Raw genomic sequence first — 24289 nt, 5'->3', positions numbered from 1 at the left:
AGCTTTCTTAGGAAATATTTCCAAAGGAAATGAAATAAACACCCCCCTTGCTGAATCCTTGTCTCGTTCAGCAAGATGTCCCAGCCCTGAGATGTTCTCGTCAAATCAATGTTTTTTGGGGAGCTTTTCTTCTAGCCTCATGGTTGAAGCATCTTAACTATTCTGAGTTCAGTCCTCTTACTTGGATCTCAGCAGGCTCAGTCACATGCTAATTTTGGGGTAAAAATCAAAGCAGAGTAAGGAGCTTGGCTTTGCACAGACTATCTGGAATATGTGAATCACAACCAGCTGCTAGCCTATGGACTCAGACACAGGCTGATCCTTTTGCCTTCACCTAAAACCGCGGAGCACACCACGTAAAGCTCACTGAACCCTTTTCCCGCTATTACATGCCAACAGCAGAGTTCTCTGAGCAACCTGCCCCTATAGTCTGGGAGCAAAAAGTGCTGAAACCTTGGGAGAAAGGCTGTTTTTGTGCAGCACCTCTGATCTGCTCATCTGCTGAGCGACACAAATGCCTCCCCTGTGTGCCTGTTGCTGAATGGCTTCTAGACTAGACTGGCAAGCCCCAGATGTTGAAGCAGAGCTGGAACAAAACACTGCAATAAGTTCAAAGTGGGCAAGTTCCTCGTTCCAATTCCCATGCCTGAGCTTGGCAACTGGCTCCACTTTACACACCTGTAAACATTACAGCCCAACCGCATTTTTGAAGACCGTACAACCCTCTCCTGCCCATTAAATATGACATTTGCTCAGTATACTTTATTGCAATAATACCATGTCAGTTAGAGAGGCTGCAAAGTTCACTTGCTGACAGTAAACACTTCTCCTGTGTCTGCACACGAAGCGCTGTTTTCTTTTCTTACAGCTTGAGAGGGCAGTAAATTATTCTGGAGGCAGCAGTGGCAGTCACCTGCCTGACTTTTTGTGAAAACCAGGGGCAGCTGAGCTCATGGAAATATCACTCCTTGTCAAAACGCACGTACCTGCAGCGCAAGTGGTGGGCCTGTAGTCTCTCTGAACCAAACTAGCACTGGGTATGGATTGAATGGGCTATCCTACATCAAGTTTAAATACTTGCTTTTAAATAGCTCACGCAGTGCATCACAGAGGTTTGACTGCACAGTCATGGATTTCTTTGGACTGCTTGGCCCTACCTAACCTCTATCTCTTGGATACGGACAGGTACACGTTGCTAATTAAGACAGAAAGAAACACAAATGTACAAGCAGAGAAAAAGGCAAAGGGAGCTCATACAGCTTCTGAGAGAAGCACTCCCCAGGTTTCGATGCTCTCGCTGGAAAGCCAGGCATGCCCCCTCTCCCGTACTGCTTGCTCCTTCCCTTCAGCATCCTCAGCTGCCCACTGAATGGCCCTACAGAGACACTCACTGCGGCAAGAGGAGATGCACCTTGCCTTGCCAGTCTTGCCACACAGCTGGTTTGCAGGGCCCCAAGAGAGAGCCCTCACGGTAACCCAGCGAGCGGATGCAGAAGATGCTTCAGGGGTGGTCAGCAGATACATATGTAGGAAAGCGTGGGAAAAGCGCATCGGTAGGCTCTCTGAAAACGGGCTTTCTCTGTGCCTCTGCCAAGTGTGTGCTGGTGGGCTCCTTGGCGGGGCCCAGAGCTGGTGTGTGGCTAGGGGCTGGGGCACGCCAGGCTGCTAGAGCAAGTTGGGGAGCGTGGTGGGGGGGCCGGGGAGCAGCGTGGCTGGCTCAGAGACAGAGGCAACACGGCTCCTCTGCAGCAAAGCAGTGGGAAAAGCAGGAGCATCCCTCAAGAGCGCTGGAAGAAGCCGCCGTGCCCATCAGCCAGCCAAGCCCGAGACGAGTGCCCCTCGCGTCCCATCCCTGACTGAGCGCAACCGAGCCGCTTCACTGCCTGGGGTTCTCCTAAACTAAAAAGCACCTACCAACGTGCCTGCCCCCTCTACCAAACAAGCACTCAAGGAAAGACAATTACCACCTCCACTCAACCTCTGCCTCCACCTGCTTCCCGTGATCTCTAACAGAGATGTCAGCAAAGCCCTAGCACGGTCTCTGGGTCCCCCACAATCTCGCTGTGCACCATTTTGAAGGTGTCAATGAACAAGTCCATCCACTCTTGCCGCTCATTTCCAGTGGCAAACTTGGCTTTTTCGGCGGTAAAGGCCAAAGTGGCCACCAGCTGGGTGTACATGCTGGGGTCCTGGGTTTCCCGCGTGGAGTTTAGGAACTGGGCGATCGATTGTATGGTGCTGGGGAAATCTATGTTGATTCCCTCTTCCATGGGGCGGAAAATAAGTGGGTTTACGTTCCCAGAGTTCCTGTCATCTGCAAGTGAGCGTCAAAAGAATATTTTCAGGGCTTGCTAGCAATAGCTGTGTCTCTGAAAGCTACCTGGCTTTCCTATGTGCACTGCACCAGAGTAGAACAGAGCTAACGAGGACAGAGAAGTAAAGATCAAAGCCAGATTTTAAATCTTCCTGCCATGTTCGTGTCTGAGGAACCCTGGGATTTGTACTGAAACCACTCACATATCAACCAAGAGACCTCAGAAAATTACATCAAACCTTAACTGCCCAGTTCCTTCCCACTCACCCAGCATAGGCACGATGGAGAAGGAGCAGTGCTCAGGAAGAGGGCCACGGGGTCCAACTTCTTTCTACACGTGGGACTCAGCCGTCTTGTAGCTTTGAACTCTGCTATGTGCAAACTGTGCCCATGATGTTGTGCCGCCACAAAGACATCTAAGGGGCAGCACCCTGTGAACTCCTTGCCAGGCACTCAGCCCGCTTGCTTTGGCTAGAGTCACCTCCCTGCAGTGTGTGGTGTCCGGGCTGGTCAGGACCCCAAGAGCCTCCATTTCCACCTGGCTGCGCTGAACTTAAATCCAAATAACATCCCAAAGCTCAAAGCAAAGCCTTTTGCGTGGGTTAGAAAGAGCCGCACAGAGCGCCATGCGGTTTCTACTGAAGCAAGAGGTCAGTTCAGATTTGCTCAGCGTTTAACCCATCTCCTGCACCCTGTTAGCACTGCAGTAATCAGCGGGTTGTAACAGGGATGCCAAGGGTCTGCCCTGAAAACAGGAAAACCTGGATTTCCTTAGGAAAAGCGCTGAGTCAGCACGCCTTCAGCTGCAGATGTGAACCCGGAGTGTTGACATGCCTGGCTCTGCAAGGCAGCAGGGAGGAAGCCAGGGTGTATCTAATACCTGTTCCTCTCTGTGCTCTGCTGACAACACCCAGCCTGGAGCTGGGGTACCTGCCACGGGGAACTGATTTGCTTCTTAAAGTGTCAGGACTGCAACTCTGACAGCCATGGGGTCAAGAACAGGGCTAGGTGTAGCTGCCTCCCTGACCTGAACCTGACTGGTCCGTCCACGACTGGACACACACACTGGATGTGCACGAAGCTCCCTCACACCCTGCGAAGGGCACTGTCCCCATCTGAAGGGTTTGTGTGTGAAATGGCAGCAGCTCTTGAGGTGTTCTCGGAGAACCAGCGCAAGCTGAGCACTGAGCAGAGATGCCCCAGGCTCTGCCACATGCCTTATGTTACCTCCTACCCAACACATTCCCTTGCCACTAGGCAAGAGTGGTCATTGCAAATCCTAAATGATGGCAGCAACGCATCATGGACCATCCAGTGCAGCGAGTGGAAGGCGCTTTGCCCAAAGGCCCAAGTGATACCCAAGGGTATCACTTAGAACTTGACCTACCGGGCCTAGCACAGATCCTTGCACACCGGGACAACTTTTGCTCATGCTGAGATGGGTGTGCTGGCACTTTCACAGGAGGTCCACACCTACCCAGTCACGTCACTCCACCTCCCATGCCCTCTGGGGTGCAGGTGTTGTAGGGCTTGCACTTGACCTTGCCTGCCTACAGCATGGCTTGAGGCATTCACCCTAGAGGGAACCCCCTCAGGTGGGTCCTCAAACTGTTTCTGTTCTGGCCCCCAGGACTGTCAGGTACCAGCAAACTGTTCTCACCTTTTATCAGGAACAGAAACACCCAAGTGCACTACAGGGGAAGGACCGCCAACTCCGCTTTCTTTTGGAGGGCTTTGATGGCCAAAGCCTACGAGAACATGAGTGTGCCACTGCTTGGGTCAGCCTCTCCCCTGCAGTGGTCCTCAGAAACGGGGAGGCTGCAAAGATCAAAACCTTTGAAGGCACCTGAGCAACCACCAGTGTGGCATGGGGAAGTTGCCTCCTTGTGCACGGATCTGCAGGACAAAGCTCCTCAGAGGACACCACAGAGGAGCCTGTGTGGATAGCTCAGCATCACAGTTGGACATTACGCTCTCTGTGTGGCTGGGTGCAACTACTCAAAATACTAGTAAGAGATTTTAGATGGGAATAATTACAGATTCTCTGCCTTCAGATTTCTGAGCATCCTGTGACCAGTTTTCCTTTGCTTTGCATGGAAGCGAAGGGACTTCTTTGACAATGAACATTGAGATTCTGTTTAATACTGCGTTGGAGCTGGGGACTTTCACAAAAACATTCAAGGCAAGAGTAGAGATAAAAATTGCAAGAACTGGCAAAACTTTGTCCCCTATAATCTTCGTGTATATTAGCAAATGGTGGATCTATTGTATTTTAACAGGCACAGAGACTCATACAGACAGTATCTCTAGGAACTTAGGTTGTAGATCTTCCCCTTAACAAGCAAAATGTGATCGAGTAAAGCTACTTGCAGTGAGCAGCAGCCGTCTCCTTTATAACAGAGGATCCTTAGAGCCTTTTTCCTTTAATTCAACACCCTGAGTTAATTGTTAATTGAATACAGCCAGTGTTAGAGAAGCCAAAGCTTTGGGTCCACTACGGTGTCATCTTCCAAACAGTCCCTGCACCCTGCTCTGCCCTTGTCACTGCCAAGGAGCATCCTGCCCAGTGCTGCAGGTTGGGCTCTGCATTTCAAAGGTCAAGTGGGTGGGAGAGTTTAGCAGGGGGGGTTTCGACTTGATGCATTATAGAAACACGGAACAAGTGAGAAATTAATCGCCGAGTTTGGAGGTCAAAACCTGGTGTCTCCCAGGAACTGGGACAGGGAAAAATCCCAGGGCTGAGTCATGCTGGTGTGCTAATACGGTGCACTCATACCTACCTGTGCAGAGAACCCAGAGAGACAGGAAAGGAGCAGGAGGTGAAACCCTGGAGCCTCTCCTTATGTAAAATAACACTATTTCCCAAACTCCTGCCATCCAAAGGGAATGAACAGGATTGCACACCCCACTCCCACTCCTGAGCCTTGCGCACTCTCCCTTGGACCTACCACTTTGTGCAGATGGCATGAAGCTACGCTCAATGTTTACCTGTCTGACAGGGCAGCTCAGGGCAGACGATCTGTGGATCTGGAAGGAAAAGAAACAAGAGAAACTGAGTGATGTGCTGCCATCCCCCCTTCACGGCTTGCAGTCAGGGTGGCAGGGTGAGGTCTCTTACAAGAGGAAAGGGTTACAAAGGACAGCCCCAAAAGGCTGGCCTGTATCTGAGGAAGGACTGTTTACTCAGGGATACATAAAGGTCAGCCCCCACGAATGACCCAGCTTATGAGCTATTGGCCAACCTGCTAGGACACAGTGCCTCTGCAATCGGAACGCACCATATATGCCCCAAACCCCAAACCCTGGGGGTGAAAACTCCAGTTTCAGTAAGAATTGTGCAAGGACAGGTACAGACCTGGGCAGAGCACGTCCTCCATCTTGTCAATGAATTCCTCTGCCACCAGGTCTGAGAAGAGCCTCATCTTCTGGACTCGCCGGGGTTCATTGCAGGCGATGGAGACCAGGGTCTCGCTCTGCTCTGGCTGATCAAACATGTCTCCAATGCCAATGGTGTTGACGACCACATCTCTACCGCAAAGAGCCCCTAGGTTCTTGTCGTCATCCCGGGGGTCGTAGCGCCCATCTGTGATCACCACAGCAAACACTTGGGCTTTCTCTCGCCTGCTTTCCTTGATGAGCTTGTTGTAGGCAAACTGAAGGGCAGAAGGTGTCCAGGTGCCTCCAGCGATCCACTCCAGGCGCTTCACTGCTTCCTTGAAACTTGACAGTGAATCAATGCGCTCATCATCAAGCTTGATGGCTTCGAAGGTCCCCTCGTGACTGTACTGCACCACCCCAACACGGGCACCTGCCAATGAAGCATTACATTACTTGGCTTTCCGTCCTCAGTGAAAAGTGGAGAAAGTCAGCAAATTTTCGTATCAGCAAAGAGCTGCCCAATTGGCCTACAAAGTTAGGAAGGGGGAAAAGCAGAAACTGCTGCAAAAATGCCAGATAGTAGCACAGGGCAGATACAGACAAACAGAGAAGCTGGAGGGATTCAAGATCGTTTTCTTTTCCCCATGCACTGCTCTGTCCCCACACAGTCCAGACCTGTCTGTGACTTGGGGTCCTTGGCAATAGAGCCCAGCCGGCTGACCACGTTGACCACAAAGTTCTTCTCCAGGGTGAAATTGGTGTAGCCAATACTCTCCGAGCTGTCTATGACGAACATGATGTCCAGGGCACCGCAGCGCTTCTCACAGTCTGGGGAGAGGGACGGGAGGAGGAAAACACAAAGGTCAACGACGGTGGGAACAAGAGCCACCAGGTCAAAAGAGACCTTCTATGGGAAGATGGAGACAGTTAGCATCACACCATGCATCCGCAGGGGTTGTGGTGTTGCTCACAACCAGCAGCGTAGGGAGGATTTTACATGCATCTTTCTGTTGATGTATATTGAAAGAAACCTTTTGAATCTTGCTGTGTAATACGCTCTATCCTATCATCTGGACCATGCCACTCTATATTACAGCTCACTGCTCCTGCGACGGCAGAGCTAAATTCTGGGAGGTGAGCCAGGCTGCCCCTGCAGTGCCACCACACTGGTCCCAGCGTGTTGGGAGGGGGGTGAGCAGGGAAGGACTCCCCGTGGTGTTTCCTTCTCAGGGTGCAACGCTGTGCAGAGCAGCAAAGAGCCCACCGTGCTAGCAGCTCGGTGCAAAGGGCAGTTCACAGGGCAGAGCTCCCTCAAGGGAGCCTCTGGTGACCACCTTTCCCCATCCCTCAAGTGGTCATTCCCCTGCCCTGGGGAGAGGTGATGGTCTGCTCACCACAGCATCCACACGTCTCTCGCACGTAGGTCATCACGTCGCAGTCCTGCCAGCAAAGGGGTGCAGGGTCAGTGCCTCCCTCCCCTTATGCAACATCCATCCTCCCTTCCCACCCACCCAGCCGGCCCCCTCCCCTCTTTCCCTGGCTCCTGTGTGAAGCCACAGGCCACCTCTGCCAGGCAGCAGCAGGACCCTACACCTTGTGTTGTTCTGTGCATGGCAAAGCCATGGTTACCCCTGGAGGAAGAGCACCAGGGGCTGAGGAACAGTGCTACTTACAGTCAGGCCAGGATCTCCGGGTGGGCCGGGGGTCCCCTGTAAGAAAAGCAAAGAGATTTCAGGCAGTTTTCCCATTTTTTGAGTACTTGATGTCAGAACCACCAAAACCGTGCTTTTGTGCAGAGGTCTGCCACAGGAAGGGTAGGAAAACCTCGTGGGGGGCCAGCAGACATGTTCGTCCCCTCCAACAAGTCGTGCTGCGAGGAAACCCATGGGGTCCACTGGGATTTAGGGCATCAAGGAGGAGATGGAAGGAGAGGAGGGAGCTAGGGCATCTGCTTGGACATGATGGCACAGCACTATACCTCAGGGCCTGCTTCACCAGTTGGACCACGGAGTCCGGGCTCCCCTCCTGGGCCAGGATCACCCTGGAGAAGAAACAAGGAAGGGTCAAGTATTTCCTTGGCATGGCTGGTGGTGCAGCTGCTGGTGTTCAGGGATATTCCTGATCCCTTCCTCAGGCACATCCCTACTAAACGTGGTCACCAGCCTGCCCCAGTTCAGCCTGGGGACACAGGGAAGGCAGGACAGCGGGCAGAGCCACCCCCAGCACGCCTGGCACGGGATGGGGATGCTGACCCCATGGGCAGTACAGAAAGTCTGCTTACCTGTTCCCCCTTCTCTCCTTTGGTCCCTTGCACTCCTTTTGGTCCAGGCTCACCTCTTATTCCCTGCTCAAAGGAAGGAGAAAGAGATCCGTCATGGAGCACATCTGGATGTGCTCAGGCAGAGGCACAGCTGCGATGAGCTTGTCAAAAACACATGCCTGCCTGGCAAAGCACCCTCTAAACCAGCAGCTCGGCGCAGAGCAAATAAGCGATGTTTGCACAGGCATTAACTAAGACTAAAGAAGTTCTTCAAAGCATATTTCAGGTGGTTTCAAAAGGAGATGGGCTTGGGAGGCACACCCAGGCTCCGCAGGTGCCAGGCTCCTCAACCACACACCTGGAGGGCTGGGCAACAACTACTCAGCGTTTCAGTCAGTACAAAAAGCAGGTGACAGAGATGAATACACTCACCTTGGGTCCTATTTGCCCCTTCTCACCCTTGTCACCCTGCAAGGGAGAGGAGGGAGACATCAGCACCCAACCGGTACCAGCCCCGCACTGTGCATGCATACATTTGAAGGTTGCATTGAGGAGCACAAAGCTGAACAGCAGGTATAGCTTCAGGCTGATAGCTGATCTGGTGGGCACAGCCACCTCTCCATCACCACCATTGAGGCTGAGGTCCCCAGCACCTCTGTCATGAGGCTGATGGAGCTGTGGCTCAGTTCAGTCCCGGTGTTCAACCCCTATCACGCCCTTTTCAGGCTCCATGTTTTTGTCACCCTGATAATTTTTCTTCCTTCTTCCCTCTTCTCCCAGGCTGCTCAGCTCCGGCAGCAACCTCCACAGAAATGGGCTTCCTCGTGGCACGTATGTCTGAGCTGGGTGAGGCACACATACCTGCGGTCCTCTGGGTCCAGGGTAGCTAAAGCCAGGTCTGCCTCTGTCACCCTGTGGTAGAAAAAGAAAAGAGACATCAGAAACCAAGCCAGGCCCTTCTGGCCTGGTGATGCCAGTGGCAGAGCCGTTTTCATCTTCTCCCAGGGTGAGACACCACCAGGAGCTGTGACTTCTGCTGCTGGCCCTGAAATGTTGGGAATGTCTGTGAGGAGCAAAGCTTTGCAGGATCTTGGGGACATCACATGCCAGGGACACCCCTGAATCTGTGCAGGGTGAGGGGTGTTATCAGAGCTGCCCTGGCCAGAGCAAGACCTACATCTTTGCCCCACAGGGAGGCTCAGGTTTGAGCTATTCTCCTTCCAAGGCACACAGGTTTCTGCAGTGGAAACTGCCTTTTTTTTTTTTTTTTTTTTTTTTTTTTTAATAATTAAAAAACAAACAAGCAAAAAAAAAGCACATCACAATACCCTTTCAAATACGGAGTTGCATTCAGGTACTTTACCTTTGGTCCTGGTGGCCCGGCATCACCCCTTGGTCCCAAGTCACCAGGGTCCCCACGTGAACCCTGCAGGATAGTGTTGGAGAGATTGGAGGAAGAGGGTGAGGATGGTCCCTGCGGCTCCCTGGCCACACAGGGGATGGTGCTGGAGAAACCAGCTCTGGAGATGATGCTGCGAGATCATCTCCCCTCCCGATGAGGTTATAGTGACAGTGACTGAATCAGCACATGGGTTCCCACATCCCATGAAGCCACATGGATGTCACGGCCCTACTGCCACAGTGGGGTGCTGGAATAACCACAGACCCAGGACAAATGGGTGCCCAGGGAGCCCCATCTTTCCTCGCCCTGTGACCCGCTCTGACGTGGTCCCTTCCACATTTTTATGGGAACACCTGGGACTGGGAGTGATGGACAATCAGGGACTCCTGGGTTCTGCAATTTCTCCTTGTCCCAGGAAAGGGTAGCCAGGGACCCCTGGGCTAATTTTTGAGCCTCCCTGAGAAAAGGTCAGGCAGGCTGCCATCGGGAGGGACAGTGCAGGCAGCTTATGTCAGTGGGGCAAGCTCTCACTGTAGAGGGAGTACACAGTTGCAGAGATGACCCAGGGTGACTTACTATCCTGCCTGGCTCTCCCACAGCACCTGAAGGGCCTCGAGGTCCTGGGAGTCCTTGGTCTCCCTGCAAAGCAAAGCAAGAAACAAGACCGTACAGAGGCAGGTACAGGCAGGTGTGCATGAGGAGGAAAGCCAAGTGAGCTGCCTGGGATAGCAGCAGCTCCCTCCCTCTTGGTTGTCATCAACCCCTGTTCTGTGCTTACCTTTGCTCCTTTGCTTCCAACCTCACCGGGCAGGCCACGGGGACCCTCTGTACCAGGATCTCCCTGTGAGGTGAGCAAAGATATTCCTGGTCAGGAGTGTCTCCAATGCTGTTTGTGCGCATGGCAGTGCTCCTTGGAGTCAGGAGGCCTGATGCTGTTCTCAGATCTGGTGTTTCTTGGCTTGAAACACAGCGTCAGGGCAGTGCGCCCTCTGAACATGTCTCAGCCTTGAGCTTTTCTGCCCTTCATCCCCTTTTTGGATCAAGCCATGGAAGAGGAGGCTGTACCCACTGCCACCAGGGCGGGCACAGTGGGAGCAGAGCACACATGCAGAGCCCACTGGGATCTGCAATTCCCAGCTTTGGTGTTGGATGCTGCATGGCTGGGCAGTAGCACATCACGCACACCACTCCTGGCCATCTTGGGCTTGTTTCCAATGGTCTGGGCGATTGCTTTACTCACCCTTTCTCCTTTGGCCCCAGGAGTGCCTTTGCTGCCTTTTGTCCCTGGATCTCCACGTCGACCCTTGGCAGACACAGAAAGCCACATAAATGGGATGCAAAGATTGCTGCTACCTGAGCAGTGACGCCTGGCTGCCCTGCCCTCTCCCTCCTGCTCTGAGACGTCTCCTTGTCCCCTTAGTGAGCACATCCCTGACAGCAGGTGAGCAGAGATGCCCATGCTGGCACTGATTGGGGGGGGGTCTTGCCTTTGGCTTTTGGGAATCTCCAGCCAGACTGTTCTTTCAGGAATGCGGTCACAGCAGTGACCACAAACACTTGTGGTTCATTCCCTCAGGGTTAAAGACTCTGCTTTACTTCCAGCTCATCCGGCATTGCTTCCCCCACCAGATCTCATACAAGGACACAATCTGGATGGACTCGGTGCTGGTGGAGCTGTGCTGCTGTATTCTGCCAGAAAACACCATCTCCAACCCACTCCCCAAAATTTTGCAGTGTCCCATCACATTAGCTTGGATCTGCACGACATCATCCATGTTGTGACATGGCTGCAATTTGACATTGCCCTTTTCAGAGAGCTCTACCATAACAGCCACCAGATCTCGACTCTGAGAGCTTCTGTGAGAAGCCAGAGGCTTGGGGAACTTTCTAGACTACAGCCAAAGGGTCCCTGGGCATCCACAGAGGCATTTGTGGCTATGTGAGAATACAGGATACTTTTCTAAGGTGAAATGGTTATCAGCAGGCTTTGGATTATGGAATTACTGCTCTGTGAAGATGAGGGAGGCAAGGAGATCAGCATCTGCACATCTTTTGGGATGCAGAAGGCTGGGCAGGCAGGCTGGCTAAACGGGGCAGTTTCTCAGAGCTCATCCATGAAACTGCATCAGGCTCCCATGGTGTGCCCACTGTCCAGAGAGCTATTCAGACACTTACAGGCTCTCCTTTAGGTCCCGGAGGTCCTGTTTCACCTTTTCTTCCCTTACTTCCAGGAGGTCCTTGAGCTCCAGGGTTGCCTGGAAGTCCCTTGGAGAAGAAAAAGCAATACAGCTTGTCAGAAGAGAGGTCAAGGTGCACACGCGCGCACACAGAGAGCTCTTGCCCTGTGTCAGGCAGTCCACCCTTGAGCAGATGTGTCCATGAGCACACAACTTCTGCTTCCACGCACCCACCTCGCCTACATGCCAAAGCTACGTGCACAGGCTCCAGCCTTGGAGCAGTGTGATGCTGTGTCACCTTTCCTCCATCAACCAGTGCAAAGGCTCACCAACTCTTCCTTGCAGTGTCTGTTCAGCCCTGCCTACAGCTGGAGAGCTATTTCAGCCTCCTCCACTGCATCTGAAGTAACTGGCCATTGGCTATAAGGTCAAGTGCAGTGGGTAAAGCCTGCGCTAGATCTCTGAGAAGTAAGTCGTTAAAGTTTACTCACCTGAATAAAAACAGCCTGCAAACACTGAGGAAGCCACGAGACTGTGGCAGAGGAAACCACGGCCAAACAGGGCCTTTCTACTCATGAGAAGATGGGAAAGGAAGGAAAGATGCAGTTGCAGTGGATCGACTAGAAAGGTAAATGCTCCTGAATCTCTTTTGCCTGCTTTGCTCTGCTCTGGACAGATGTGTGAGACCCACTCTCATTTTTGCTCTGGGGAGCTGCAGGGATGTTGTGCAGTCCCCTCTCCTGTTGCCCACATGATGTTTCCCACCGTACTGGTGAGGACACACAAGGCGGGAGAGCTCACTTGACCACCAAGGGGCTTGTGCTTTCTCTGTGCTGGTGGGCTAATTCGCAGAATCACCAGTATGCCCTGGCAAGCAGTCATCCTTGTGCTGCAGTAGCCCCATGACCAGCAGCTGATGCTGCTCCGGCTCCACGCTGCGTGGAGCAGACCCTGGAATGATACTGGAGACGTCTGAACGCTGCATGAACCTACCGGGCTTCCTTTTTCTCCTGGAGATCCCAGGGGTCCATTCCGACCAGGCCGGCCAGGATCTCCCTGAAACAGCCAGAGAGCAATGGTCATTGCCTGTGTCATCAACATATCGCTGTGCACCACTGCCAGGAACCACGAGGAGCCCAAGGAGCAGGACCAGACCCCAGGCAGACAGAGCCTATGGGCTCCATGAGTAGGGAAGGATTTAAGAGCAAATACAGGCAATGGTGTTTAGCTGTCCCCACTGGTGGCCTCTGCCCACACTCTGCTCGCTGCTCAGAGTACTTGTACCTTTATGCCTTCATCTCCTCTTTCACCTTGGTCTCCTGCATCTCCTGGGTAGCCATCAGGGCCCTAGGGAGGGAAAGGACAAAGGATCACACATTCTTCAGTGGCAACAATATGTACTTTCCCTGCAGAGTAAAACAACTGGCTTAGAGAGTTGCTCTAGAGACTAAAAGTTTTTGCTCGTTGCTAGTGTTGGTGAAAGGAGCAGCTCTTCCTCTCTATGTGGAGAGAAGGGACACAGCGGGATCCCAGCTTACTTGCCCATGGAAAGGAGGCACTAAATATTCAGGCTGTGCTCCCCATTCTGGAGATCCCAGGCCTGGGATCAGATCATGCCATCGGTTGGAAAATGGGCCAGCAACCTCTCGTTGGCCACATCTCTCTGCATGTGCAACTCATTCATCAGCTGAAGTTGGGGTGATACATCTGATGTGCCTGGTGAAAGAGTAAAGCATTCCTACCTTGTCACCACGGTCCCCCTTGCAGCCTGGTGGTCCAATTCTTCCCAGCTTGCCCTAGAGAGACAGCATTCAAAAGAAGACCACAGAGAAGCTGTAGGTGTCTGAAGGGAAAATGCAGCTTTTCCTGTTAACATTTACTAATTTTTAACATCATCCACTGACCATTCCTGCGATCAGTTAGAGAATAAATAGCAAATGTGTTCCTTAAACAGGAGTGTGGTGTGCAGAGACAAATGGAGGAGGAGAAAATAGTTGAAACGCCCTGAGTGGTATCACAGGCGTTGGTGGGAATTCAAGCACGCTCATCCCACACATGTGCCCTGGGTGATGGACACATCCCTTGAGGCTGGATTTGGTGGCCACTCACGCCCAGAGTTGCGCTGGTCCTCCGTTGTGCACCTCGTGTCTGAGCAGCTCAGGTTCACAGGAACCTGAGGCACCGACTGCCTTGCTCTGCACCCCAAAATGGCTTTTTCTCGCAGCTCTCTGGCAGCTCACCCCAGCTAGAGAGTGGTGGTGACTGAAGGACTTCTGTGTTTTAGAGATTCAGCAGGCATTTTAGTAGCGGGGAGAAGAACTGTTATTATCTCACAGATGTACCTGGCTGGGTATACAAGAGAGTGCAGAGCAAAACCAACGTGTGCTGATCAGAGGACAAGACCAGCTGAAATAATCTCCAATTAGGCTATCTTCCTGCAGTACATCTGCATGGCATGCAGACCTAAGGGAGGTTGCAGCCCCCTACGCTCACTATAGAGGGGACAGAGGATTTCAGGGACTTTGTTACAAGGTACTTGGTTTTAGGGCTTTAGTATTAAGAACAAGCAGTATCTTAGAGATGAAATCTCAGATTCTGTGACGAACTGCCTTGAAAACCAAATTTCTGCAAAACCTTCTGTGTACACGTCCTGCAGGGGTCACTAACTCTCAGGATATCTGCATCCAGATGATTCGGCCGCATCACCTCCCGCAGCAGGAGCACAGCCTGAGTTACGTGTTTAGTTCCTGCAGAGAGCTTGCTGACGAAGCGATAGCACTTGTGTGACCTGAATGAATTCGTCTCCAGCTAGCTCGTGTATTTCTACAGGGCAGGCAGAATAATGTGCAAATAAGTTCAGAGAAGCCTCTGTCAGAACCAAAAGCTAGCGTGTGGGATGGGAGAAACAAAACAACCTGTGGAGACAAGGGTGGGTAAAGAAATGAACAGCAGCAGTGACGTTACAGGGTGCTCCCAAGTGGTGTTACCTTCTGTCCATCGGTGCCGTTCCTGCCTGACAAACCAGCGGCACCCTGGGATCAAGTGGAAAGAAAGAGGGATCAGTCAGCTATTAACATCCAGTCAAGGGCTGGTAGATGGAACGACATGCAAGTTAGAAAATGTCCTTTCTTACCCTCCGTCCATCGGATCCAATCTCGCCCTGGGGGAAGAAGACAGGAGTCAGCCGGTCTGCCTACATCCCTCCTGCCCACTTAGCTCAGGAAAAACATCAACACTTTGCAAGATCATGGGCAATGCCTGAAGGAGACAGGCTTTGAGGTGCCCCTGGAAATCCCTCCCTGTGTCTGTGATTACATATTAATAGGGTTGTTACTCTCCCCATTATAGCTAAACTTCTCTTTGCAACAGAAAGGTGTGCGTCCCCTGCCAAGAACCCAGACAACCATTTGGTCTCTTCTTTCTCACCTTCTCTCCTTTCAGCCCTGGGACACCCTAAACAGAAGGAAAAGAAGAAAAACATTGTGTTAGTGACTGGGGATCTGCAGGAGCAGAGGCAATGGCATGCCAGGGGTCTCGGGTGGGAAACGGGCAGATGGAGAGGGAGAAGCAGTGCTCCCCCTGATTTACCAAAAATCAGCAAATGCAAAATGCTCAGTCACCAGCTATAGGAGTCTTACCTTTGGACCAGGGTATCCAATTGGACCTTCAATGCCAGGGTCACCCTTAAAGGAAGAAGACACAGAGAGTTAGCTTGAGCATGGCAGAGATGTGGCCCCAGCTAACGCAGGGGCAGCATTTTCAATGTGCTGGGGGAAATTTTCACAACTCACCTGCCGTCCCTTCAGCCCAGGGGAGCCTGGCTCACCCATGTTCCCCTTTGCACCCTAAGGAAAGAAAAAACCCAACGTAAGTCAGGGCTTGTGAGAAAATGGCAATTTCTGGGAGCATCAGGCTCACCACGGCTGCTCCTACACAGCTTGGAGCAGCAAGATGGTGGAGCAGGACCTGCTTTATTCTGGGGAAGTCGGTCAAAGACTGTGGGGATGGGAGCACATAGAGCTGGGGACAGGAGAGTGAGACACCCTACACATGTGAGAACTCTGCTCTTGAGGGCGGGGGAACTGGAGACAGCTGCTGCCTCCCGTGCTTGTGCTTAACATGTAAGTTGTCTTTTTCCACAGGCATCTAAATATCCAGAGGAACTGCTAGGATGTTATGACAAGCCCTTTTTTTTCCCACTCTCCTTTGCGTAGCTCTAGCTCCTCTCTATGCTCAGTTTGATGGGGATCCCGGAGGTGTCAGTCCTACCTCCCGTGCAGGTATTAACCAGATAATTTGGGTGTCAACACGGATGATGCTCGGATGCCTCTCTGCACTGGTCTCAAGGCATCAGCCTTGGCGTGGACACGAGGAGACACTGGCGCTGGCTGTGTGCCATTCACGGCAGTCTCCCAGGGGACTTATTTCCCAGCTGGGCACTAAGCCTGAGAAGGCTGCTGCAGCTGAGGTGGGCTCTAGGGCATCCCGCAGTGTCTGTGGCAGTCACTGGCATTATTCTCTTCCCACAGGTTAGGGCGACTTACCTTCTGCCCTCGGTATCCCTTGGGACCGGGCGGACCTGTAATCTCCAGGCAGCTCATCTTGTAGCACTGAAATACAAGAAATTAAACAGGGGGTTGTAAGCACCGCGCGGCAGCGTGCCGGCTGCTTCCTGTGCTGGGCCAGCTCGGCTCTGCATCACGGCTCCCCACGCACCAATCCCTGGGACCACAGTGCCAAAAACTACCGCGGCTCCAGCTCGGTCAGAGTTGAGGCAGCAACAAGCACGCGGGAAAATGCTGCCCGTAAATTAAAAGCAGGAATTTGGCACAAGCAAATTCATCCTGGCTCGGCTCCTGGGCCAGACTGAAAGAACAGGGACTGCTAAGTGTCAGACGAGGTTGGTGTGGGCTTGTTCTTCTGGGGCCCTCAGGGGCTGTGCATGCCCTTTGGAGCATCGCTCTGCACACTCCTCCCTATGCATGCCAAACCCTTTTCACGTGATACCAGCAGGGCAGGAGCTTCAGCTTGCGCAGCGCCTACAAAACACGCCTCCAAAGTGATTCAATTAGTCTGTTCGATCAACCTGAATTTATTGCAGGTGAGGAGTGAAGAATCCAGTGTATGCCATTTTAACCATTGGGTAAGAGGACAGGTCCCCAGGCTCTGATCCACAGGTGGGCAGAGACCCATCCCATGCAGCTCACTGCAAAATCTGGCCTGATACTTCGGGGTACGAGCTGGTCTTCTCTAAGTGAGGCGACTTAAACCTGTGTTGTGGGGCAATGACATAAAGATGCTGCTCACTCACCTCTCCGTAGGCTTCGTGCTTCTGCAAAGGAGAAAAGAGGATGAACAGAATCAGTTCAGGTGGTCAGCCCCAAGAGAAAAAAACAGTATCACACCCCAAGAGGTGTGCGTGACAGCAAGGGCGAGGAGGTGGTAAAGGTCCCATGGCTTTAAAGATGTTCTCAGCAGAGTCCCCGACTAACAGTGCCTCACAGGTGGAGCCTCAAAGACTGTGCTGATGGTGAGCACATGTCTCAGTGCTGCACACTCTTCCACGTGACCCTGGGGGGGGAGCAGGCTGGGGTATGGGTCTGGCCTTCAGCAAGAGCCAGGACTAGGGTGGCAGCCTGCCCAGACACACCAGGGAACAGAGGCACAAACCAAGGAGTCCTGCTCAGGCACCTAACCAGAGAAATCAGAGATGCCTGAGGCTCCATTTGGCCCATAAGTGCTGAAAGGACATAGAAAAGGAAAAGAAACAAAACAGAGGCTTTCCCCCACCACAGGTGATCTCTAGAACTCCACCGAAACCCACCGAGGGGCCGCTCAGAAAGCATCCCCCCCTCCCCATGCGCTGCTTCTCTTGTCCCTCCCCCTCCCCGTTATACTCCCTGCACCTCAGGCGGCACTCCGTACCATAGCTTGGATTATCCTATTGATGGTGTTCTCGTCGATGTTCAGGGTGTCTTTCTTGGTGATGGCGTAGTTGTTGCGGTACAGCTCGTGCGGCAGGTTGGCGATCTCCCGCAGGCCCTGCTCGTAGACGTTCTCGCTGGGGGCCACGGCGAAGAGCTTGATCCCCATGTCTCGCGCCCTCTCAGCCTGCATCTTCATCCCCCCGCAGGGGCTGCCGGTGACGTGCCCATCGGTGATGACTACTGCAAAGTTAACGCCTGAGGCCATCTGGGTCTGGATCTGCTCCGTCATGTTGGAGATAGCGCAGTCGGTGAAGGTGCCCCGGCCAAGGTATTTAATAGCGGACAGTCTGAGGAGGTACACGTCTTTGCTGCTCGTTAAAGGGCTGTAAATTTCCACCACATCCGAGTAATGAAGCCCACCAAACTGCCAAGTGATGTAGACTTGGTTCTGGTAGAGCTCGCTCTCCAGTTTATTGATGAACTCAGGGATGAACACCTTTATTTGATCCACGAGGCTCTGGATAGGCACAGTCTGCAGAGCAACGCTCTCCGAGGTGTCAATGATGAAGTACACATTGATGGGGCAGTTCCTCTTTTCTGCACGGAGACAATTATTCAGACCATGTCAGAGCACTTCACGCTGCACACCCTTCACTGTCCCCCAGAAACCTGGACTGAGAGGCGTATGTATGTATAGACATATGTATAGACAGCAGAGGACAGCACGTGGAGTTGTGAACAGAGCAAACAACAGCACGAGGTTCGAGGTTCAGCTTCCTGCGAGTGTTGTAGCTCTTATTAATCAGGAATTACTTCCATCTGGGTTGGAGGAAATGAGGAAACTGAGAACTAAGTGCCAGGATTAAACGAAGAACAAAGGTATGACTTTTGCTCTCCTGCACTAAATGAACACTCTGCCTGCCAGGTTGCTGGTTGCTCCCTAATTTATAAACGTTTTCAAAAAGATCGTACCCAAGTGTGATATTGGAAAAAGCACAGGTCCCACCTAGTGTCATCTGTGTGCGGGTCAGATAACTCTCCAGTGCCCAGGACTTCAAAATCCTAAGATTTGCTCAGTACTGAATCAATCTTCAAAATCTTGCAGGTTTTTTGTAAATGGCTGGGCACATAAGTCACCTCCTCTGCATTGCAGCTGAAAAGCACTGAAATCGTCAAATTCAAAGTGGACTGTTTTCTGACATCAGGTACAGAGCTGAGCTCTGGAGAGTCCTTGGTATTTATTACTGCATCAGCTAGGAGAAGCCACCACTGGCAGACCCCAGCTCTTCAGTTTCTACCTCTCCGCACACCAACGCAAACCCAGAAATGGGAGTTTCGGGGGATGGAGGTTGGTGTTCCTGACAAATGGATCGCTACCTCGGGGCACTGCCCAGGAGCGCAAAGGGGCAGAAGAGGTGTCACGTGCCACTGTCACCTCCTGGTGAGCAGGATCTACAACTGAGCACGGCCATTGCTTTCTGTAAAACTGCTGCCTACAAGGAAGAAAGACACCCAAATTATCTGGTTAATACCTGTACAGGAGGTAGGACTGACATCTCCAGGATCCACATCAAACTGAGCATGGAGCGGAACTAGAGCCACACAAAGGAGAGTGGAAAAAAAGGCTTGTCGGAACATCTCAGCAGTTCCTCTGGATATTTAGATGCCTGTGGGAAAAGACAAGTTACACATTAAGCACAATATACAACCTCCTAGCTCTGCTGGGAAGACGCAGTGCTGGCCACTGTTCCTTGTAAACCCTGTCTGTGAAAAACAAGAACTCTCCATCACCGTGACACATCACTGGGCCACTAATATAGTTTGTTATTTTGACTTGAAAGCTAAGCAATTAAAATATTTCCTTTGTTGGAGTATGGGCTATGGGCAGGGCATCAGGATCTTCTGATTTAACGGTTTGTCTCCAAACCAACCATGTGTATGGCTGCCCCATGCCCACACTGACTCCATCACACTCAGCCCATGCAGATGTAAGCATCCATGCTCCTCTCTTCTCCTGCTTGGCCAGACCACTAGTGAAGGTGTGTGGCAGGTCCTTGCCGCTTCCTACTCACCACATGGCTGTGGTGATGCCCGAGTAAACCCAAAAGGTGCAAAATCCCTCGCTTAACAGTGCTGCTTTGTAGCGCACACAACCCACGGAGTGAAGGGATGAGTAAACAAGCACATGAAGAAATGCACATCTTCAGCATTCAACCCACCACTGGGCCTCTGAGGTCCAGCTGCACGTGGGGGGATATTTTGTGTAGGGTTATGATGAATTAAGCAGCAGAAGAGTTAGAGCTCTAGTCTGAAAAGTTGTTGGGAACGTATATAAGTGTCCAGAGGAACCCAGGATTTGAAAGGATATTCACAGGCAAAACCCAAGCGACAGTTATAAATATAAAAGAATATGGAGGAAGAGGCGATGCTCGCCTTTATGTCTAGAGGACAATCACACTAACCAGCATGGATTCTTGATGGCACGCAGGCCAGGTAGTAGCACAGACGCTTTTCTGCTTGGTGGTCAACACAACATAAACCAAAAAAGGGGCATGTGTCATCTCTGTTCGGAAAAGAAGGCCAGAGTCCAGTCCAGAAGGAGAACTTCTTCCTTAAATGGATTTTTTGGGTAGCTTTTTGAAGAGTCCAAAAGCCTTTTTGAAGGCTTGAACAGACACTGAGAGTGCGTTTGGTTGCATTGGCTGTGCAGGGGGAGGGCGAGTTAGTAATGCAGCTGAGCTGCTGCTTTAGTTGGAGAAGTGGCATTACCTGAAAAATACAGGCAGCTCAGCTCCCCCTGCATCTCTCTAGAGACCTCTCTCCACGTGGTGACCACCTATTCCTGGTGGGAAACCTCCCGTTCCAGTTTATACTGCAAGCTGCAGCACATCACAGGGTTCTGCAAACTGGTTTATTCTGGAATGACTAGTTCCTGTCCGTGCTGCCAATACCCTTACAACAGTGACAGCTTTCCTTCCTTCCTATGGCTCGTGCGCATGTTAACAAGTCTGTGAGAGCCAGTTTTCAGGCTGGATTTTAGCCAGGGGAAGGGGAAACCCTCATGCTCTTTGGAGATCTCCTGTGGGAAGGGGACAAGCTGCACAGAGATCCGAAAGCTTTCGGAACACCAACTTGAGGTGCTTCACAGACACGGCTCAGCAAAGCCCTCTGACACGGAGGGGCCTCTCACATGCCTCCAGCTCAGCGCCTAGATGTCCCTGCGAAGCAGTTCCCGGGTCCTTTTCCCCTGCTCCAGCTCAGAGAGGCTGCACAGCTGCCTGCAAAGGGACCTGACCGTCGCCTCAGGAAGCCCCTTCGTAGGTAAGGGCGGCTCAATTTTCACTGCGCTGCAGAGAACAGAAGAGGTGTCGTAAGGATAAAATACTTACTGTAATGCTAAAGGGGGTATTTTAGTTAAGATCAAGGCTTCCTCTAGCCTTATTACAGGCTTCCCTCGTCTTGTTTGCCCTCCACAAAGCGGAGCTGCAGGAGATCCTGATCCCTCGGAGGATGCAACAGCTTTGTGCCTTCAGACAGCCCCATTTTAAGAGCCAGTCTTCCGTGGTGGCGGAGGAAGCTGGAGACATCAGCTTTTGGAGAGTCTGGGAGCACTGGAGGCTTTGGCCAAGTGTCTGACTCACAGATCGCCGCGTCCTGAGTTTAACCACCTCCTTCCCTTCTCCCCTCCCTCCCGCCGTGTGTGCGTGGGTGGGAAAGGGGCTGTGCAGAAGAGCTGCTCTCCTGGCAGGGCTGCGAGGAGCAGTTAAACTGCACGGGCAACCAGGGCCAGCTCTGGCACAGGAAAAGTGACAGCTGAAAACGCCAGACACGCTTCTTCGTGGCCCTGTTGCACACAGTCTCCTTGATTTCACTGTCACAGGCACTTTGCCTCCCTCGGAGGGGATCTCTGTGCCACGAGCTCCGTTAGCCTTCTGCTATACCAGCATCCCACCTGGTCATTAACAGGGAGTGGACACGGAGGGGGAGGCCCCTCTCCCCACCTAAGAGGTCTCCAAGGCTGGGCTGCCTGTTTTGTCATCCTCAGAGCACTGTCAGCGGTTGCGATTCTCTCACAAATCTCGTAACATTTGGTATTTTCCTTAAAGCCCCACCTCCAGCTGAGAAACGCTCAAGTGGAAAATCTCAGATTTCACCAGCAAAAGGGTGTATTTCAGACTAAGGCATTTTCTGCATGTTGAAGACAATTTTCGAACACTGACAGTCCAGAAAACCAATGGAAAGAGCAAATTGGGAGCTGACTCACTACATCTGAATACCTGGGTCTGCACCTCCTCTTCTTCCTTGACCTTTCTCTCTCTGCAAGAGCAGGACCATGATATTGTAGGAGCAAGGCCTTACAAAGATTTCTCTTGAGGTTTCCTTCTCTCAGTATTCGTACTGTTGAGTGATGCACCTCTTTCCCCATGAGATGCACACAAAGAAAAAAACAACAGGGAACCTCGAGCAGCTGTTTTGGGCCCTTTGACAGATTTTGGGGGTGTTGCTTTGCACCAGCCTCCCTACATTGGGGTCTATGCTCCTACCTAATGCCTCAGGTTCTCAGCAGAAACATGGTCTCTGCTATTCCCAGACTCAGATCCCAGGTGACCTGGCTGTTACCCACATAATTGCAGAAGTATATGGAGTTCTCTACACAGAGCCCTGCAAAAATGGTGGTCTTGCAGGAGGACCTGAGTGCTCTGCCTGTGGGTACCTCTTCCCACCCTGAGCAACTGAATCAAATTAAATCTTATGGCAAAGAAATGGCTTGCAATGACTCTTTCAAATGTGCAAACTGCAGTTGGCTTTTTTGCTCTCTCACACTTGATTATCAGATAGATCAGATTTTAATGTACTAGAAAGATCACCTCATGTGCCTGGCCAGGCAGAGCCGTGGTCTGTCTTATCCCACACATTGACATTTCTGAAGTTCCCCCTAGTGCACTCTGTACTTCTCCTTCAACACCACAACACCTACTATAGCTGAGTAAATTGCTCCCAAATTTACAAAAAATCAGGTGCTCTGCTCTCTGAGCTAATTCTGCCTGCAAGGAGCCTATTTAAAGTCACAAAAAATGCATTACTCTCAAGAAAGGAGAATTGTGTTAGCTATGTCATATGCAGAATGAAGTCTGAAACTACACTGCAGCTCTGACTCGGATCCAGCCCCAACTTTTTCATGGCTATGCCCAGCGGGCAGCGCCTGTGGTGCCACCCACTTGTTCAGGCAGCATTTTGCTCCACTCAGATGTTTGCTAAACAAAACCAGAAAAAAACCCCAGAAACAATCAAACAAACAAACAAAAAAAAACCAACAAAACCCAAGCCAAATGTCCCAATTTGGAACAAAAGCTCTTATAAATGCAGCTCCTCTTCCTCCTTTTTGTGCCCACGGTGGTTTGCACACTGCGTGCGGAGGGAATTTCAGTGTTTGTCACAGTCGCTGCCCAAACGTGCCCCGTCGCTCGAGTGCCTGGGCACACCACCCCGGGGGGAAGCTTTCCCGAGATGTGGGGAGCCCACCCAGCTCTTCCCCAGCACTCCTACTGCAGCTATATTGGAACATCTGGGAAAACCCAGGCCGCAGCAAGGTGCTCTGGCCACAGGATGGTTCCTGACCCCTGGGGGGATGCTGTAGCCCTGCGGACCTCCAGCTCTGGCAGCCAGAAACCTCCATTTACAGCACCCGTGAAGACCCCTGCCACCAAAAAAAAAAAAAAAAAAAAATAGCTGACTCGAGGAGGCAAGCGCACGAAGCTCGTAGGCATTGCCAAATGTGCTGTTACCCTCGCAAAAAACCAGAGGAGCTCGTGGTGATGAACCTCAGCAACAACTAGGAGACATGAATCACAGGTTAGTCTGATCCATATCTTCCCAAATTACCCCAAATCGTAGTGTGCTGCTTCTGCAGCCACCCCTTCTCTCTGTGGTGGCTGCTGAGCTCAACTCAGTCGCCAAAGGGATGGATTTGATTCAACAGGTCCCCCCCCCCCCAACCCGAGGGATTTTCTAGACCACTGGTGTGGATCCCAATATTCGCACCAGGCAACAAACTCTTGGAAAAACGCTCAAACGACCCAGAAGCTGAAAGTGATGGAAAAGCAGGTATTGTCTTAGAGCTGGTACTGCCCAAAGAGGCTGTGGGTGCAGAGAGTAGGCTGCGGGGGGGGGGGGGGGGGGGGGGGGGGGGGGGCGCAGCCACGGGCTGACATCCCCGAGCCTGGCTCTGCTAGTCCCGGCTGCGGAACCCGCTCTGCAAGGAGAGAAAAAACCTCTGCCTACCTGGAAAACGGGGTCATCCAAACTGCCTCCAAGGAGCCTCCGGAATGGCAGGAAAAAAAGGAGCTTGCGGAGTCAGGAGAGCTGCTGCATCCCCAGCTGCGAGGGTGAGCTGCCGGGCTCGGGGGGGCGGGTCGCCAGCCCAGTCCCCCGGCTCCCCCCCAGCCTGGAACTGCCCTCTCGAGTCCTCCTCCTTCAAAATCCGGCAGCGCCTCATTTGTAGTAGCTCCAGACATCCACGGAGAGTCACTGTGGGTCTACCGACACGCGGGACCGTCCCCTCCCACCCGCGCCCCGCCCGGGGAAGATTCGGGGCTGGGGCGAGCTTGTCATCTTTGGAGCTGAAGGCATTTTTGTTTTACACAAGCTGGAAGAAGTCTCTCTTTTTTTTTTTTTTTTTTTTTTTTTTCCATGATGAGAGGCCCCTTTTCGTGGTTGGCATTGCTGCCCTACATATTTATACCATCAAAGAGCGCTCCTCTTTCTTCCCCCCCCCCCCAATCCTCCTCCTCTTCCTATCCTAGTAACGTGTCCCGAGCGGAACAAATAAAA

General features: G+C 52.1%; 1 protein-coding gene across 2 annotated transcripts in view; it reads right to left on the bottom strand.

The window, feature by feature from the left end:
* Nucleotides 1-23955, bottom strand: part of COL6A2 (collagen type VI alpha 2 chain) — a 28741-nt gene extending 4786 nt beyond the window's left edge. Inside the window, exons 1-28 of one of the 2 annotated variants that reach the window (XM_033007343.2) lie at nucleotides 23741-23955; nucleotides 18991-19125; nucleotides 17457-18055; nucleotides 16843-16863; nucleotides 16076-16141; nucleotides 15323-15376; nucleotides 15170-15214; nucleotides 14958-14984; nucleotides 14665-14691; nucleotides 14519-14563; nucleotides 13274-13327; nucleotides 12816-12878; nucleotides 12525-12587; nucleotides 11530-11619; nucleotides 10595-10657; nucleotides 10133-10195; nucleotides 9931-9993; nucleotides 9316-9378; nucleotides 8814-8864; nucleotides 8385-8420; nucleotides 7974-8036; nucleotides 7671-7733; nucleotides 7366-7401; nucleotides 7087-7132; nucleotides 6368-6520; nucleotides 5670-6122; nucleotides 5303-5341; nucleotides 730-2314 (exon numbers count right to left, since the gene is read on the bottom strand). In XM_033007343.2, the coding sequence (XP_032863234.1) occupies nucleotides 2019-2314; nucleotides 5303-5341; nucleotides 5670-6122; nucleotides 6368-6520; nucleotides 7087-7132; nucleotides 7366-7401; nucleotides 7671-7733; nucleotides 7974-8036; nucleotides 8385-8420; nucleotides 8814-8864; nucleotides 9316-9378; nucleotides 9931-9993; nucleotides 10133-10195; nucleotides 10595-10657; nucleotides 11530-11619; nucleotides 12525-12587; nucleotides 12816-12878; nucleotides 13274-13327; nucleotides 14519-14563; nucleotides 14665-14691; nucleotides 14958-14984; nucleotides 15170-15214; nucleotides 15323-15376; nucleotides 16076-16141; nucleotides 16843-16863; nucleotides 17457-18055; nucleotides 18991-19096 (2748 nt within the window). In that variant the 5' untranslated portion in view covers nucleotides 19097-19125; nucleotides 23741-23955 and the 3' untranslated portion in view covers nucleotides 730-2018. Of the gene's footprint in view, nucleotides 1-729; nucleotides 2315-5302; nucleotides 5342-5669; nucleotides 6123-6367; nucleotides 6521-7086; nucleotides 7133-7365; nucleotides 7402-7670; nucleotides 7734-7973; nucleotides 8037-8384; nucleotides 8421-8813; nucleotides 8865-9315; nucleotides 9379-9930; nucleotides 9994-10132; nucleotides 10196-10594; nucleotides 10658-11529; nucleotides 11620-12524; nucleotides 12588-12815; nucleotides 12879-13273; nucleotides 13328-14518; nucleotides 14564-14664; nucleotides 14692-14957; nucleotides 14985-15169; nucleotides 15215-15322; nucleotides 15377-16075; nucleotides 16142-16842; nucleotides 16864-17456; nucleotides 18056-18990; nucleotides 19126-23740 lie in introns of those variants that run through there. The other variant, XM_033007342.2, reaches the window with a different exon arrangement.
* Between the last annotated feature and the right edge of the window lie 334 nt (nucleotides 23956-24289).

The sequence above is a fragment of the Tyto alba genome, unplaced genomic scaffold, assembly GCF_018691265.1.
Source record: "Tyto alba isolate M040663 unplaced genomic scaffold, T.alba_DEE_v4.0 Super-Scaffold_7, whole genome shotgun sequence".
Classification (NCBI taxonomy): domain Eukaryota; kingdom Metazoa; phylum Chordata; class Aves; order Strigiformes; family Tytonidae; genus Tyto; species Tyto alba.
The sequence above is the reverse complement of the archived record's forward strand: the minus strand, read 5'-3'. Positions and strand labels throughout refer to the sequence as shown.